We start from the raw sequence: 13,942 nt of genomic DNA, 5'->3' as shown, positions 1-13,942 counted from the left end.
AGTGTCCTTGCTGCAGCATTACAATGAGAGTTGCCAATGCAACCCGAGGTGTAGTATTGAGATGCAGTTTAAAGGATTTGGAGATGTGCTATAATGGTTCTTAGAGGCTGGTACATGTCAGATTCCATTGTTCATGTCAGTGGCTAGATGTGTGCTGACCACCTACCAGCCCCAGTGATTGCTGACCAGCTCATTCACACCAGCACTTCTGGATGCAGAGTCCAGAGAAAGAATAAAGTTGTTTTAGGATGAGGACCAATAGCCCCTCTAACCATCAACACCCCATACTCAAGGTCGACCTTTCCCACCCAAGTCGGGACTGCAGAGCTAAGATCTGATCCGTTGGTTGTGGGTTGGCTTAACTCTGTCTATCACTTGCTGTTTATGCCGTTTGGCATGCAAATAGTCCAGTTTGGTAGCCGACTCAGGCGACTGACTGTGTGGAGTTTGCACGTTCTCCCCGTGTCTGCGTGGGTTTCCTCCGGGTGCTCCGGTTTCCTCCCACAGTCCAAAGATGTGCAGGTTAGGTGAATTGGCCATACTAAATTGCCCGTAGTGTTAGGTAAGGGGTAAATGTAGGGGTATGGGTGGGTTTCGCTTCGGCGGGTCGGTGTGGACTTGTTGGGCCGAAGGGCCTGTTTCCACACTGTAATCTAATCTAATCTAATCTAATCTAAAACACCCACTGGCTGCTATCTGGTGGAACTATTTATAGTACTAGCAATGAACACCTCTTGATGTGGCACTGCAGGGATAACAGAGCTGCTGACTAATCAGATTTGCCAGAAGATCTCTGAGTGACTGATGGCGGTCTCAGCTCCAGTTCATTAACTCTCTTTAACGCATTAAACGGCAATGAGGCGGCTGATGTTGTGAAGGATGAATTTCCTGCTATCACTCTGGTCACTTGGGTGGATCATCCATTCCGTTCTGATCCATGTGCCTTACCCTGTTCCCAATGCCTTACCCTGTTCCCAATACAATTTTATGTCAGGCAAATCTTTTGTTAAAATACCCTTAGGAAAAATGATATCTTCACCATAACATTATTTTGTGTCATTTGTTTTATTATATTTGATTTCCCACAGACACACAGAATCAGGCAGGTAATGTGTACAGGCAATCTGTTGCTTTTTCAGTTCTCTCAGTGAAAACTGAATCTCATGGGCAACTTGCTGACTGGAGGTTTGGGAAAAGTGGAATTTGGCAAAGCCTTCTGGAATCTTCATAGAAGGTTCAGGTTAAAGTGAAGAGGAGGTTATGATAGGAGGCAATGCAAAGGGGTTGATTGCGGATTAGAGGATCCTTGTGGGACCAAGAGAAGACACCATAAAAAATTTATTAAGAATTAAACCTCTTTGTGGACTTCCGGCACTAGATAGATAGGACCTTGCCTCAACTACATTCAATTGTGTTAAAAGTTAAAAATCACACAACACCAGGTGAAGGAGCAGCGTTCTGAAAGCTAGTGCTTCCAATTAAACCTGTTGGACTATAACCTGGTGTTGTGTGATTTTTAACTTTGCTGATCCCAGTTCAACACCGGCATCTCCAAATCAAGACCTCAATTGTGTTGTCATCGTATCTACATCACAGAACCAAGTTTAATTTTGCAATGAATCCTCTTTAGCTCTCTGCATAAGGTACTTCTCTTAAAGTTTCTCCTCATCTAAAACTGACATTTAACACCTTGATCTTACTTTTGATGATGACATTAATGTAAGAACTGTGATGTAGATTAGTTCCTGGAATATTAACATCACAGACGTAAATTCCAGCGGTCTCTTCCGTTATATTCTTCAAGATCAATGGATTGGAACTTGATACTGTCCCATTAACCTTCAGGGAAAAAAACACAAGAATTTATAGAGAGGCATAATTTTCAGTTAAAATGGGGCTTAATATTTAAAAACTGTTGAATAGGCTGCACAACTGAACAAAATGAAATACTTGAGATGTTTGAATATGTTGTGGCCTGTTACTTCGTCAGCTTCAAGCAAGGTGAGCGTGATGTTAAGTCAAAGCATTGGTCTGGACTGACTCAGTCCTGCTGTTCATCAGGCAGTAGGTGGAAGGAAAAGGGTGACATTTCGGACTGGAGCAGGCCCGGAGAATTTCCATATTGTTGTTAAATCAGAACATGATACCATTGTCAGATATTGCATTTAAACTGGACTACAATCTGAAACCATTCATAATTGCACAAGGCTATTGTCCTGGGCCATGGGATCGGTTACCAGTGAGAATGTTGGAGACTGTATTGTGGCCTTGAAAGAAGCTGTGAATCCAGTGTAATTTTGCAGCATTTCAAGAGAAAGTTTTACAGGCCAGTTTATGTAACTTAAAAAAGTGAGGAGATTTGGAGTAAGTCATGCACATTGCTAAAAGTAGCCTGCAACATAACGTGGTAAAAACAATGACTGCAAATGCTGGAAACCAGATTCTGGAGTAGAGTGGTGCTGGAAAAGCACAGCAGTTCAGGCAGCATCCGAGGAGCAGGAAAATCGACGTTTCGGGCAAAAGCCCTTCATCAGGAATACAGGCAGAGTGCCTGAAGGGTGGAGAGATAAATGAGAGGAGGGTAGGGGTGGGGAGAAAGTAGCATAGAGTACAATAGGTGAGTGGGGTTGGGGATGAAGGTGATAAGTCAGGGAGGAGGGTGGGGGAAGGTAGCAAAGAGTACAATGGGTGGATGGGGGTGGGATGAAGGTGATAGGTCAGAGAGGAGGGTGGAGTGGATAGGTAGAAAAGAAGATAGGCAGGTAGGGCAGGTCATGGGGACAGTACTGAGCTGGAAGTTTGGAACTGGGGTGAGGTGGGGGAAGGGGAAATGAGGAAACTGATGAAGTCCACATTGATGCCCTGGGGTTGAAGTGTTCCGAGGCGGAAGATGAGGTGTTCTTCCTCTAGGCGTCGGGTGGTGAGGGAGCGGTGGTGAAGGAGGCCCAGGACCTCCATGTCCTCAGCTGAGTGGGAGGGGGAGTTGAAATGTTGGGCCACGGGGCGGTGTGGTTGATTGGTGCGGGTGTCCCGGAGATGTTCCCTGAAGCACTCTGCAAGGAGGCGTCCAGTCTCCCCAATGTAGAGGAGACCGCATCGGGAGCAACGGATACAATAAATGATATTGGTGGATGAGCAGGTAAAACTTTGATGGATGTGGAAGGTTCCTTTAGGGCCTTGGATTGAGGGGTGGGAGGAGGTGTGGGCGCAGGTTTTGCAGTTCCTGCGGTAGCAGGGGAAGGTGCCAGGACGGGAGGGTGGGTTGTTGGGGCCTGGACCTGACCAGGTAGTTATGAAGGGAACTGTCTTTGCGGAAGGCGGAAAGGGGTGGGGAGGGAAATATATCGCTGGTGGTGGGGTCCGTTTGGAGGTGGCGGAAATGTCAGCGGATGATTTGGTTTATACGAAGGTTGGTAGAGTGGAAGGTGAGCACCAGGGGGGTTCTGTCCTTTTTACGGTTGGAGGGGTGGGGTCTGAGGGCGGAGGTGCGGGATGTGGACGAGATGCGTTGGAGGGCATCTTTAACCACGTGGGAAGGGAAATTGCGGTCTCTAAAGAAGGAGGCCATCTGGTGTGTTCTGTGGTGGAACTGGTCCTCCTGGGAGTAGATACGGCTGAAGCAGAGGAATTAGGAATACGAGATGGCATTTTTGCAGGCGGTAGGGTGGGAAGAGGTGTAATCCAGGTAGTTGTTGGTTTGTAAAAAATGTCTGTGTCAAGTCGGTCGTCATTAATGGAGATGGAGAGGTCCAGGAAGGGGAGGGAGGTGTCAGAGATGGTCCAGGTAAATTTAAGGTCAGGGTGGAATGTGCCAAACAGAATTGTCCATGGACATGGCACAATGTGACTCAAGAAAAGCCATAGTTAACAATTGTCAGGTCTCTGTTAAAAGTCAAGTCAGCCAAAGGTTCAAACAAGGATAGTTACTAAGTCCAATTGTTAATGCTCAGGCCAACTTTGGACATTGAAATGTCCATGTATGAACATACAGTGCCATAGCTCAAGAAAAGGGTCAGCTCTTCAAGGTATATTAGAAGGAGACACATCGAGAAATGGTGGAAGAAACAGCTGCAAGTTGATGAAAGCTCAGTTGAGATCCATACAATAAAATGTATAATGATATCCAATGAAAATTCAGAGCCTAAGTAACATTGGATAGAGTCACAGGGGACACGGAGGTTGACATGGAGGCATCAGTCAATGTGATTCCTGAAACACTCAAACATTGAGTCAGCTTCAGTTGGAGAAATCACACATAGAATTAAGAAGTTATACAGGAGAGAGAATCCCAGTTATGGGAAAGAGAACTATAACTAAGAAAAAAACAAAAGGCAAAATTGGTCATTATTGTAGTGAAGGATTAAAACCCAGCTTTGCTCAGAAGCAACCGGTCATAAACACTGAAGTTAAACTGGACCAAGATTTTGCACATAGAAACATGACTCATAACACAGGCTGTCATAATCACCAATTATCTCTGAGTGTTTAATGAAACTGACCATCTGATTCAAGGATATAATACTAAAGTATTCAAGGGTCTTATGGGATCTCTGAGTCAGAAGGTCTAGGTTTAGGTCCCAACAGCGTTTGAGATATTTCATATCATATCTGAACAGGTTACTTTAAAATAATTATAATGCTAATGTATGGGTTCAGAGAAATGCCAGAGCATTTCACTGCAGACCCTGTGCACTTTCCCCAGCTGTAAGGAGAAAAATAGAGCAATATCTGAAAAGACGGCCAACAGAGAGTACTGCATACATCGAACGGAGTAATTGGCGCATACCAATAGTGGTAGCAGCAAAGGTAAATGGTAGTGTAAGAGTATGCAGGCTTATAAAGTAACGGTAAATCAGGTACTAGATCTTAACCAGAGTCGAGAGTGTGACACTGGAAAAGCACAGCAGGTCAGGCAGCATCCGAGGAGCAGGAGAATCAACATTTCGTGCATAAACCCTTCATCAGGAATGAGGCTTGTGGGCCAGGGGACTGAGAGATAAATGGGAGGAGGGTGGAGCTAGGGGGAAGGTAGCTGAGAGTGTGATAGGTAGATGATGGTGGGGGAAAGGTGAAAGGTTAGAGAGGATGGTGGAGTGGATAGATAAAAAAATGATGGACAGGTCAAGAGAACAGTGCCAAGTTGAAGGCTTAGGACTGGGATAAGGTTGGGAGGAGGAGAGCTTATGCTTGAAATGTTGATTCACCTCCTCTTCGGATGCTGCCTGATCTGTTGTGCTTTTCCAACACCACACTCTCGACTCTGATCTCCAGCATCTGCAGTCCTTACTTTCTCCTATGAGATCTTAACCAGCCAATAATTTGCCAGATGTCAAGGATGCTCACTATCTTGTCAGGAGACCAGATTTTTTATAAAAGTAGATCTGAAAATGCCAAACTCCAACTTGAACTAAGTGAGGAGCTCAAGTTATCTTTGACTCTTAATAACCACATGAGACCATTTCAGTTCCATAGGTTGCCATTTGGTATTTCTACAGACCCACCCCCCCCCCCCCCCCACCAGAATATTTCAAAGGGTAATGAACCAGTTTGTACAAGGAATTTAAAGAGTAGCTATTACTCCTTAAGTGGTTATTATCTGAAGATTATATATATTTCAACTCTAAATAGGCAGATAATGATGATAGTGTGATGTAAGTTCTCCAAATTTTGGAAAAGCATAGAATTCGGATGAAGACAGTCAAATGTGATACGTTTGAAAGTTCTGTCATGCATTTGTGTCATAGTGTAGACAAAAATGAGTCATCCTACCCAGAATAAGGTTTAAGCAGTGAGAAATGTGCCTCATTCTGAGGATATTTTCTTTTGGGTCCAATGAATGATTGTGGTAAATCCATATCAAATTTGGCAATCTTATTCCATCCATTCATCAAATTCTTGAGGAAGAGTCTTCTGTGGTTTAGGAACAAGGATTGTTACAAAACGTTCAAGTTATGTAAAAGTAAATTGGAAGGTGGCACAATGCTTGTGCACCACAATGTAAAGGATTCAGCTAGCCTGTCATTTCCCTCCATATATATTATGCACTGTCATCCTTCATGTGTTGAAGACCAATTGTACTTGAGTGCCAGTGAGTGGCATTATGCTCAAATAGAGTTTGAAATGTTGTCTTTGGTTGTTTTTGGAGTAACAAGTTTGTGTTTGGCCACATGACATTAAGTACAGATGACCAGAAGTTAATAAAGACAGTGTTATGTGGGAGTCAGAGATGTAATTCCAGTTTTTAATGTGATTTCCATGATCAACACTTAAAAATAAATTTAACTAAGAACCTAGTGAGAGGCTCTCTTAGGGAACCAGGGTTAGATAAGGACATAGATGCAGTGAAAAAGTGTAGATTATGCCAAGCTGTAAAGAAGAAGCTGCCATTCAATTGTGGAAATAGTTAGTTAAAGTGAGGCAGAGGCTACACATTGATCTTGCAAAATGTGAAGGGTAACAGTTATTCCTGGTGATAGTCACCCCAAGTGGGTGGAGATGTTTCTGATGAATCAAATAACAACTAGAAAAACTTTAGAGACTTTGTATAGTTTGCTTGCTGCTTATGGATTCCCAAAGGAACTTATAATCTAACAAATTAATCTCATTTTACTTTTTGTTTTCAGAAGTGCTTTCACCATGTCACATTCCATGACACCATTCTGTTTCAAATGGAGCAGCAGAGCACACAATTCAAATTATTAAGCGCTCTTGTCCAATAAATCCTAGATACAAACTAGAAGAAGAACCAGATTGGCTCATAAACTAGTGAATTGCTTTGGTTACTTATTGTAACACAGCACATTATTGCCTGAAATTGGCCACCTGTGTATTGTATCTCACAAGGTATACTAGAAGCTGGTTTTCTGCCTGTTGGCAGATTTAACACAGTCAGTATAAAACTAATGATCCACACAGAAAGACAGTCATGATATGGGAAGAGCAAGAGAAAAAAATCTGAAGTTGAACCAAACCAAAAGACAAACCAAAACTCTCAGACCCCACCAGGAACTTTCCTTGCTGGCTATATTCACGGGTAACGTTCACATCTGTTATTCTGACTGAACCATTGTATTTCCTTAGATTTGCTGCTAATATTTTCTATAGTTTTAAAAGGCTGAACCGCTTTTAACCATATGCATCCCAATGTTCCTTGAATTACAAGCAAGAACAATGCATAGCCTGGCACTTGAGGTGGTCAACTTTGGTGTGCAGTCAGAAGATGGAAAAGATTGATTAACAATATAACCTAATCGACGGCAAATGACCAACACAGAAGGATTCATGAACAGTTTGAATTCTATGAAACTGTGAAAGCTGCAAACCTTACAGAGTTTGTGTGAAAAAGACTCACGGTTGTCAGACTCTTATTTTGGGGCAAGTCTGAATGACCTCTTCGGCAGGTTGGAATGGGGTCAGAAATTGGACTATAAATGACACAATTTTGAGGATCTGGTGCCGCAGATGGAGCAATCTGGTCAACTCACAGAGGAAGCAACATTTACACAGAGACTGACTGACAAGTACATCTCTACAGAAGGTTACTTGGAGTCTTAGTGAAAAGAGAAAATTTTGTGGGGATTCTTGTGAACAGACCAGTTTGGAATTGATGCATCTCTTTTGGGAAGTTGTCTTGAGCAGTCAATGTGGACTTTTTAAAAATGTTTTTCTATATACATAAACACACAAAATATTTTCCTTCTTTCTTTATCATAGTTATCTTTCTATCCTTGTATTTTATCAATCATAATTGTTTGATAAAATTATTTTTGTTATAATGCAGTATTCTTATTACATTCAGTGTGTAGCTCTGAGCCCAGGTAAGACTCTGCAGGGACTCTCACTCCCTTCAGGAGCAACTCTTCAGAAATGGATGCATTGCTATTTTTTAGTAAAAAGAAGTTTCATTTCCATTATGTTGCAGTTACAAAGTAAATGTAGCCTGAATGTGGAGTAAGAGTTGAAGCTAATACTAGTGAAGACAGGAGAAAATTTTATTTGGGTTTTCATCAAATCAGTTCAAGTCAAAATGTTCCACAACTTTCACATTACTGTGAACTAGTTCAGTATTGTATCAATAAATGTGGTGTGAATAAACTATAATTTTAAAACACTAATACAGAGGAATAAATGCAATACATCACTCATTAGGTTCAAGGATGAGTTCGATTTTATAGAATGCCATGAAGAAATGTTAGACTATTCCAACAGTTTTGTAGTTTCTTGTAAGTAACACATGTATTTACTTACAAAAGCTACAGTTTTGGAAATTTACTTCACATTAATCCGTATCTATTCACCCTCACCAAAAAGCCATGATAACCAATGGTATCCCCACTTTGTAAAAGCAAATCATTCATATTTTAATAAGTTTTCTCTTTTTCACATATGAATCAGACCACTACCTTTGTCCATTTGTAATGTGGAGTCACTGAGCTGTTGACACGGCATGAAATATTCAGAGTATCTTCAAGAAATACATCGTAGGGCCCTTCAGGAGTAAATTCAATTCGGCTCAGATCTGAAAACAATAGTTAGGATACCCATTAAAGGAATTCAGTTAAGCAACACAACAAAGGTGCATTCACTTCAGAAAGTGGAGACTTGTCCTTGCTGCCTGTTGGTAGCATGTAGAGAAAAGTTCAGCTGGAGTTACAATCTCTAAACTTGATTTCCTCCCATCAAATTATTCCATTACTAGTGTGTAATTATCACCACTCCATTCTTCTCTTGAACTTGCATTCTGTACTAAAATCCACTCCATTCCCATTGAATTAGAAAACTTTCCCATAATTTATTCATGCAAGTTATGTTCTGTTCTCTTAAAACCATTTATTATTTATCACTTTATCATTTAGTGACAGTTCAATGCAAGCACATTTGCTGTGGTACATTTTCTCTCCCTGTTGAGAGAGCAGCCCTTGATCCTCTGGGATTACAACAACTTTACCTTTTTGGATCACAAATCTTAGTGAGGCAGTGATACTACTCTGATATTTGTGATAAGTATGTATCTCCCTGACATTATGCATGTCACCATTTTGTTGGCAAACAGTAAACACGAGTGAAAACAGTCATTTATTAACATGTCAGGTTGCGGTTTGTTTAATTCAGTGGCAAGGCAATGAGCAGGATAATGCATTTGTGACCAATAAAGGTTGCTAATAAATCGGTCCACTGTTACTGATTTAGACAAGGTTCATTGACTGAAATAACCTGCAAAGAAATCCCAATCTTTCTATTTAAAATTGTGCAGTAAACATTATGGATTTCTCAACTGTTTCAACAGCATTATTGTTCAAATGCATTTGACCATGCCCCATAAATGAGATAATGTCCATATAATTTTTTTTAGTGATCATGTCAAGTTGGATATATTGACTAGGATACTGTAAGAACTCTCTGCATTTCTCAGCTGTTGCCTTGGAGATTTTACATTCACCTAGAAGTCAGTCAAACCTCAATCTAACATCCTACTTGAAAGATCACCTTCAAACCCCCTGAAATGTTGGCCTGGATTATTTGCTGATGCCTCTGGATTGATGTTTTAGCTGGTGGCTTTCTATAACTCAGAAGTAATTTACTTTCTGTGGAGTGTTTTCAGATTTCCTGAGATCACAACAAGCACTTTATAAATTTAATTACTTTTTTCTTTACTGGATTATTTGAAGGAGGAAAACACACATCATAAATTGATTGACAGCTTGCTGAGGTTAACTTTAACCTGATGATCGCAGTCGAATAGTACAAACAACATTTCAGCTTGCCAAGCAGTTATTTAATTGAAGAGCTTTTGTAGGTACAGCACTAAGTGATGAAAAGCTCGCAGCAGCATAAACTACATCCATTACATTATTGTTAGTTAAAGGTCTTCTTTCTAAATCCCTGGAGTTATTCAATAACAACTTGCATTTTAAATTACCACCATTAACCTAAATGCATCATAGTGATAGAGGGAGAGAGAACATCAGGAGCATATTCAATAACAAGGAGAGACACAAATTATTGTTTGATTTTCTTTTCCCACAATTCTTTCTTTTGAGCATGCATCAGAATTATATTAAAAAGCTACAACCACTAAGTTGCAATTAGTTTTTAAAAAAATTTCCAGTGCATTGCTCCACATTAATCCTTAGTCAATGTTAACACTGTGTAGCTATATTAATATTGACTCCAATGCTGTTAGAAAGCAAAGAAGCATTTTTATTAAGTTGGCATTCCTGTCAGAAAGTTCCTGATAAATTGGCAAAGTGTATGTATATTAAGTGGCAAAACATAAAGGAAAGGTTCATTATAATGTAGAAAAACAGTCTAAAGCTCTGCTCTGAGCTGTGTGCGGAAATAGGATGCTAACACAAACAAAAGGCAGTGATTTAAAAACTGCTTGGTTAAAAAGTTCAGTTTTAAGAATGGTTCTCAAGGTGCACAGAGACATGCAGCAGCAGAAGGTTTAGAGGCAAATATAACTTAATTCACCTGTGGGGACCTGGTTGGTCAGAAAATCATAGGCAATTTGGGATTAGCCTACACATTGTGAAATGTTCAGTGGAGTGTAAGGCCCCTGGAACAAGTAAACTCAACCAGGGTTAGGGATGTTATAGTTCTCAGGAGAGATCTGGAGTCAAAGCCTCTGAAAGTCCACCAATGCAGAAATAGGTGGTTGGTTTGGGGTGGGGGTGAATTGGGAGTTGGTAGCCAGAGTAGGAGGGCAAGTATAGTTTTCCACAGGATTCTTGGTCAGGGATGTAATTTAAATATAAAATTTAGATGAGAGAGTCAGAAATGGGAGGTCAAAAACCAAGGGTACTAAATAAGAGGCTCGTGGGTTGATTGATTCAACATCCGGTGATTTTGGTTCTGGAGGGGTCAGGGCAGTAGTGGAATTGTGTCGGGATTGAAACTTCAGAGAAATTATAGTTTGATGGAGGCCCAGTCTCAGCCAGACACCTGGATTCAGGGAGGGGGTGTAAAGGCACTCACCTCCTGGATATCACAAGTCCTCACTTCAACCAATTTTCTGATGTTTTGTGCTCTAGAAATCCTACTGATGGAGTTTTGTTTTCAAAAGTGGAATAAAACTGAGATTTCTCATTGATTCTACTGGTATTAAGGCAGTATTCCTATGGTATTCCAATCAGTGCCCACTGAAACCATTGTGTTTAGTCCTCAACCAGTTTTAAATACACTTTAACCTGGAGTAATAGTAGGTAACCAAGATATTTATGCTATAAAGAATTGCACTGTAAAACTTTTAGCTTTTCTCTTTATTTCTCCATTTTTGTACCTAATCAATTTTAGCACCTAAGATTTGTACCTTGGTACTTTGTACCTAATATGGCGCTGTGAGTACGTCATTGTACACTTTTCACTGTACTTCTTTACTTTGTCCTTGAGTACACAAGACAATAAACCTAATTCTAATTCTAATTATATTTGTGTCTCAGATCTCACAATATTCCCTTGAAAGTCAACATGAAGTTTATCAATGGGTTATAAACAGAATTCTTTGCTCATAGATCAGTAGGAGACAGCATGAGGCCTAGTTTTGGGTTGCAGTTTAAGTGACTACCTCTGTTCAATCTGCTTTTTTGACTGAGAAGTTAAGAGACTCACACAACCATTTTTAAGTTAATTAAAGATATAAGCTCATGTAACACTGTGAATTACTACTATTGATTCCACCTGTACAAATCAAATTGGAATATATTTGTCTAGTAAATGTTTTGTGAGAAAGTTGCAGTCCTCTCTCACTACATATAGCATCCACCATTGCTTGAGGGGATATATTTGATGTTTCCAGGGTCAGCTTAAAAAGTGTCTTTTAGTTTTCCTTGTATTCAGCCGGAAGTGAAAACAGCAGTAGATTATTTCTAGATTGTCTCAGATTGATACAAAACCATTATCATTCCCTGATTGAGTATTGAAAACCTTGTACATTGCTTGTGTCCTGTAATATCAGGAGAGGATGGCAATTAAACTTCTTACAAGAAATTCCACTGTATATACTCAAGTGTTGGTTTACAACATTCCCATGATATAAAATTATTCCTCTTAAAATGACATTTTCATATTCATGCTGCCATTAAAGAGTTATGTGCAGAATGCAATTTGTAGTTAGTTTGTTGCCATGACAAAAAAAAGTTTTTATGGTTACTCCAAGGTATCAACTGTCTTTTCAATATGTGCATTATTGAAAGGTACTACTTCTAGGAAGTCAGATTTGGTTCTTAAGTATTCTATGTCTTATTGTTGCAACAATTGATTTGAGTTGCAGATTATCTCAATTACATTATCAAGAAAGATAACTACAATGTAAAAGGGGCACTATTGCTTCATTGCGGCGTATAAACAAACACAGAAGTTTGAATCTTCACATTCTGATGAATAACCAAATCATGTACTGGGTAGGATTTAAAAATCAACAGCAGGACCCACTTGTGGGATTCCTGTCCCGTCCTTATTGCTGGCAAGTTTAATTAACACAGGAAAATAAGCAGCTTTTGAGGCCATACCCACCTGTCCCAACATTGTCAGTTTCAGTGCAGAAACAGATATTTCATACCCACTGTAATTTTCCTGGACCTGGCTCAGTTTCATAAGGCAACATATTTCACAGCAGCTCAGACATGTCATGAGCCAAGAGGGAACCATGGTTTAGAGTTAAAAACTGTATGAAAGATAAGTTCTAAAAATATTGCCATCTTTACATATCATTATCAAATCCTAGATCACAGGTTATATGAGCTTTCAATAAAATGGTAACCCTTTGTTTTACAAAGAGTAACTGGCCACCGAATTGAACAGCATTATGGAGATGAAAAATGGGCAATTTTGGATTACCCTACACATTCCTGAGTACATTATCCAATGATTAAAGTGCTATTCTGCATTCCAAATCAATGAAGTTCAGATTTGACTGTGTGAACCATCATTTCTCCTTTATGCTTTCCTCGAGTTCAGCTGACCCTTCCATTTGGCTGTTTCAAAGCTTTGACAGAATGACCAAATTTCTGACTGCCTTCGAGGCAATAATATATTCATCTTATGATGTTTTGTGGACATACTTATTCAATGGAATCTCATTGCAAAGGTTTTGCTAAATTCAAAACCAATTATTGATTTAGCATACCAGGGGTATTTATAGTCATTCTGTCAAGGCTCTGTATGAATGCAACTCTGAGTTCAAAACCCAAAAAATAGAGCTCTGAGGAAGGCTCACTGGTTTGGGTTAGTCACCTTAAAGCTGACTCCAGGGTAGTAACATTTACTGAAACATCAAGGAGATGCATGGTCAGTGTTGTGGGGGGTGGGCTGGGTGACGGTACTGAGGGAAGGTGATGTATGCAGGGCACATGCCCTGGCAGAACAGAAATGGTCACTGACCTGCTTGCTTTACCACTGCTCCTCAACACCATGGGGTTGACTCTGAACTAACTAATAGGGCTTCCTGTACTGGTCCTCTGGGTGCCTCTCCTGTGAACCACCCCACTCCATCCTACTTCAGCTCCCTATGGGAGAATCACAGTACCTTCTTCCCCTTCTCCGAACTGCTCAGTGTCTCTCCTTGACTGAGTAGAGAGTCTCGGAATGCCAGTGCTCAATCAAGTGTGCAACAGACTTTTAAAGATAACACAGGTACAAAGGATGCCAGGGTTTCAACAGATGCCTGCTGAGTGGCGAGCTGTTGTAAGAAAGATGGATAATAAGATTTGGCAGAAATCAGTCATGACAGATCACAGAGGGGCAGTTTAGGTAATTAATGAGACAATTTTGGTAAGATAGAGTGAGAAATCTTACTAGGTCTCATGCCAAAAAAACCCGCCAATATCAGGTGCAACTTGAGACTTAATCAAAAAAATGTAAAATGCAGCCCTGTTTGTTTGTCATGACAGATTTTGGGGTTTGTCAAAGATTTTCCAATGTTACGGTAGGTCTTGTAAGTTCT

General features: G+C 40.3%; 1 protein-coding gene across 1 annotated transcript in view; it reads right to left on the bottom strand.

The window, feature by feature from the left end:
* The window catches only part of LOC122550456 (T-cell surface protein tactile), a 108,232-nt gene that overhangs the window by 16,095 nt on the left and 78,195 nt on the right, over positions 1-13,942 (bottom strand). The window contains exons 8-9 of the mRNA XM_043691198.2: positions 8,403-8,518; positions 1,701-1,839 (exon numbers count right to left, since the gene is read on the bottom strand). Coding sequence (XP_043547133.2) covers positions 1,701-1,839; positions 8,403-8,518 — 255 coding nt within the window. The remainder of the gene's footprint in view (positions 1-1,700; positions 1,840-8,402; positions 8,519-13,942) is intronic.

This window comes from Chiloscyllium plagiosum, unplaced genomic scaffold (assembly GCF_037043375.1).
Source record: "Chiloscyllium plagiosum isolate Xiang-an unplaced genomic scaffold, Cpla_swu_hap1 HiC_scaffold_6, whole genome shotgun sequence".
Lineage (NCBI taxonomy): Eukaryota > Metazoa > Chordata > Chondrichthyes > Orectolobiformes > Hemiscylliidae > Chiloscyllium > Chiloscyllium plagiosum.
Note: the sequence above shows the minus strand (reverse complement) of the source record. Positions and strands in the feature narration are given on the sequence as shown.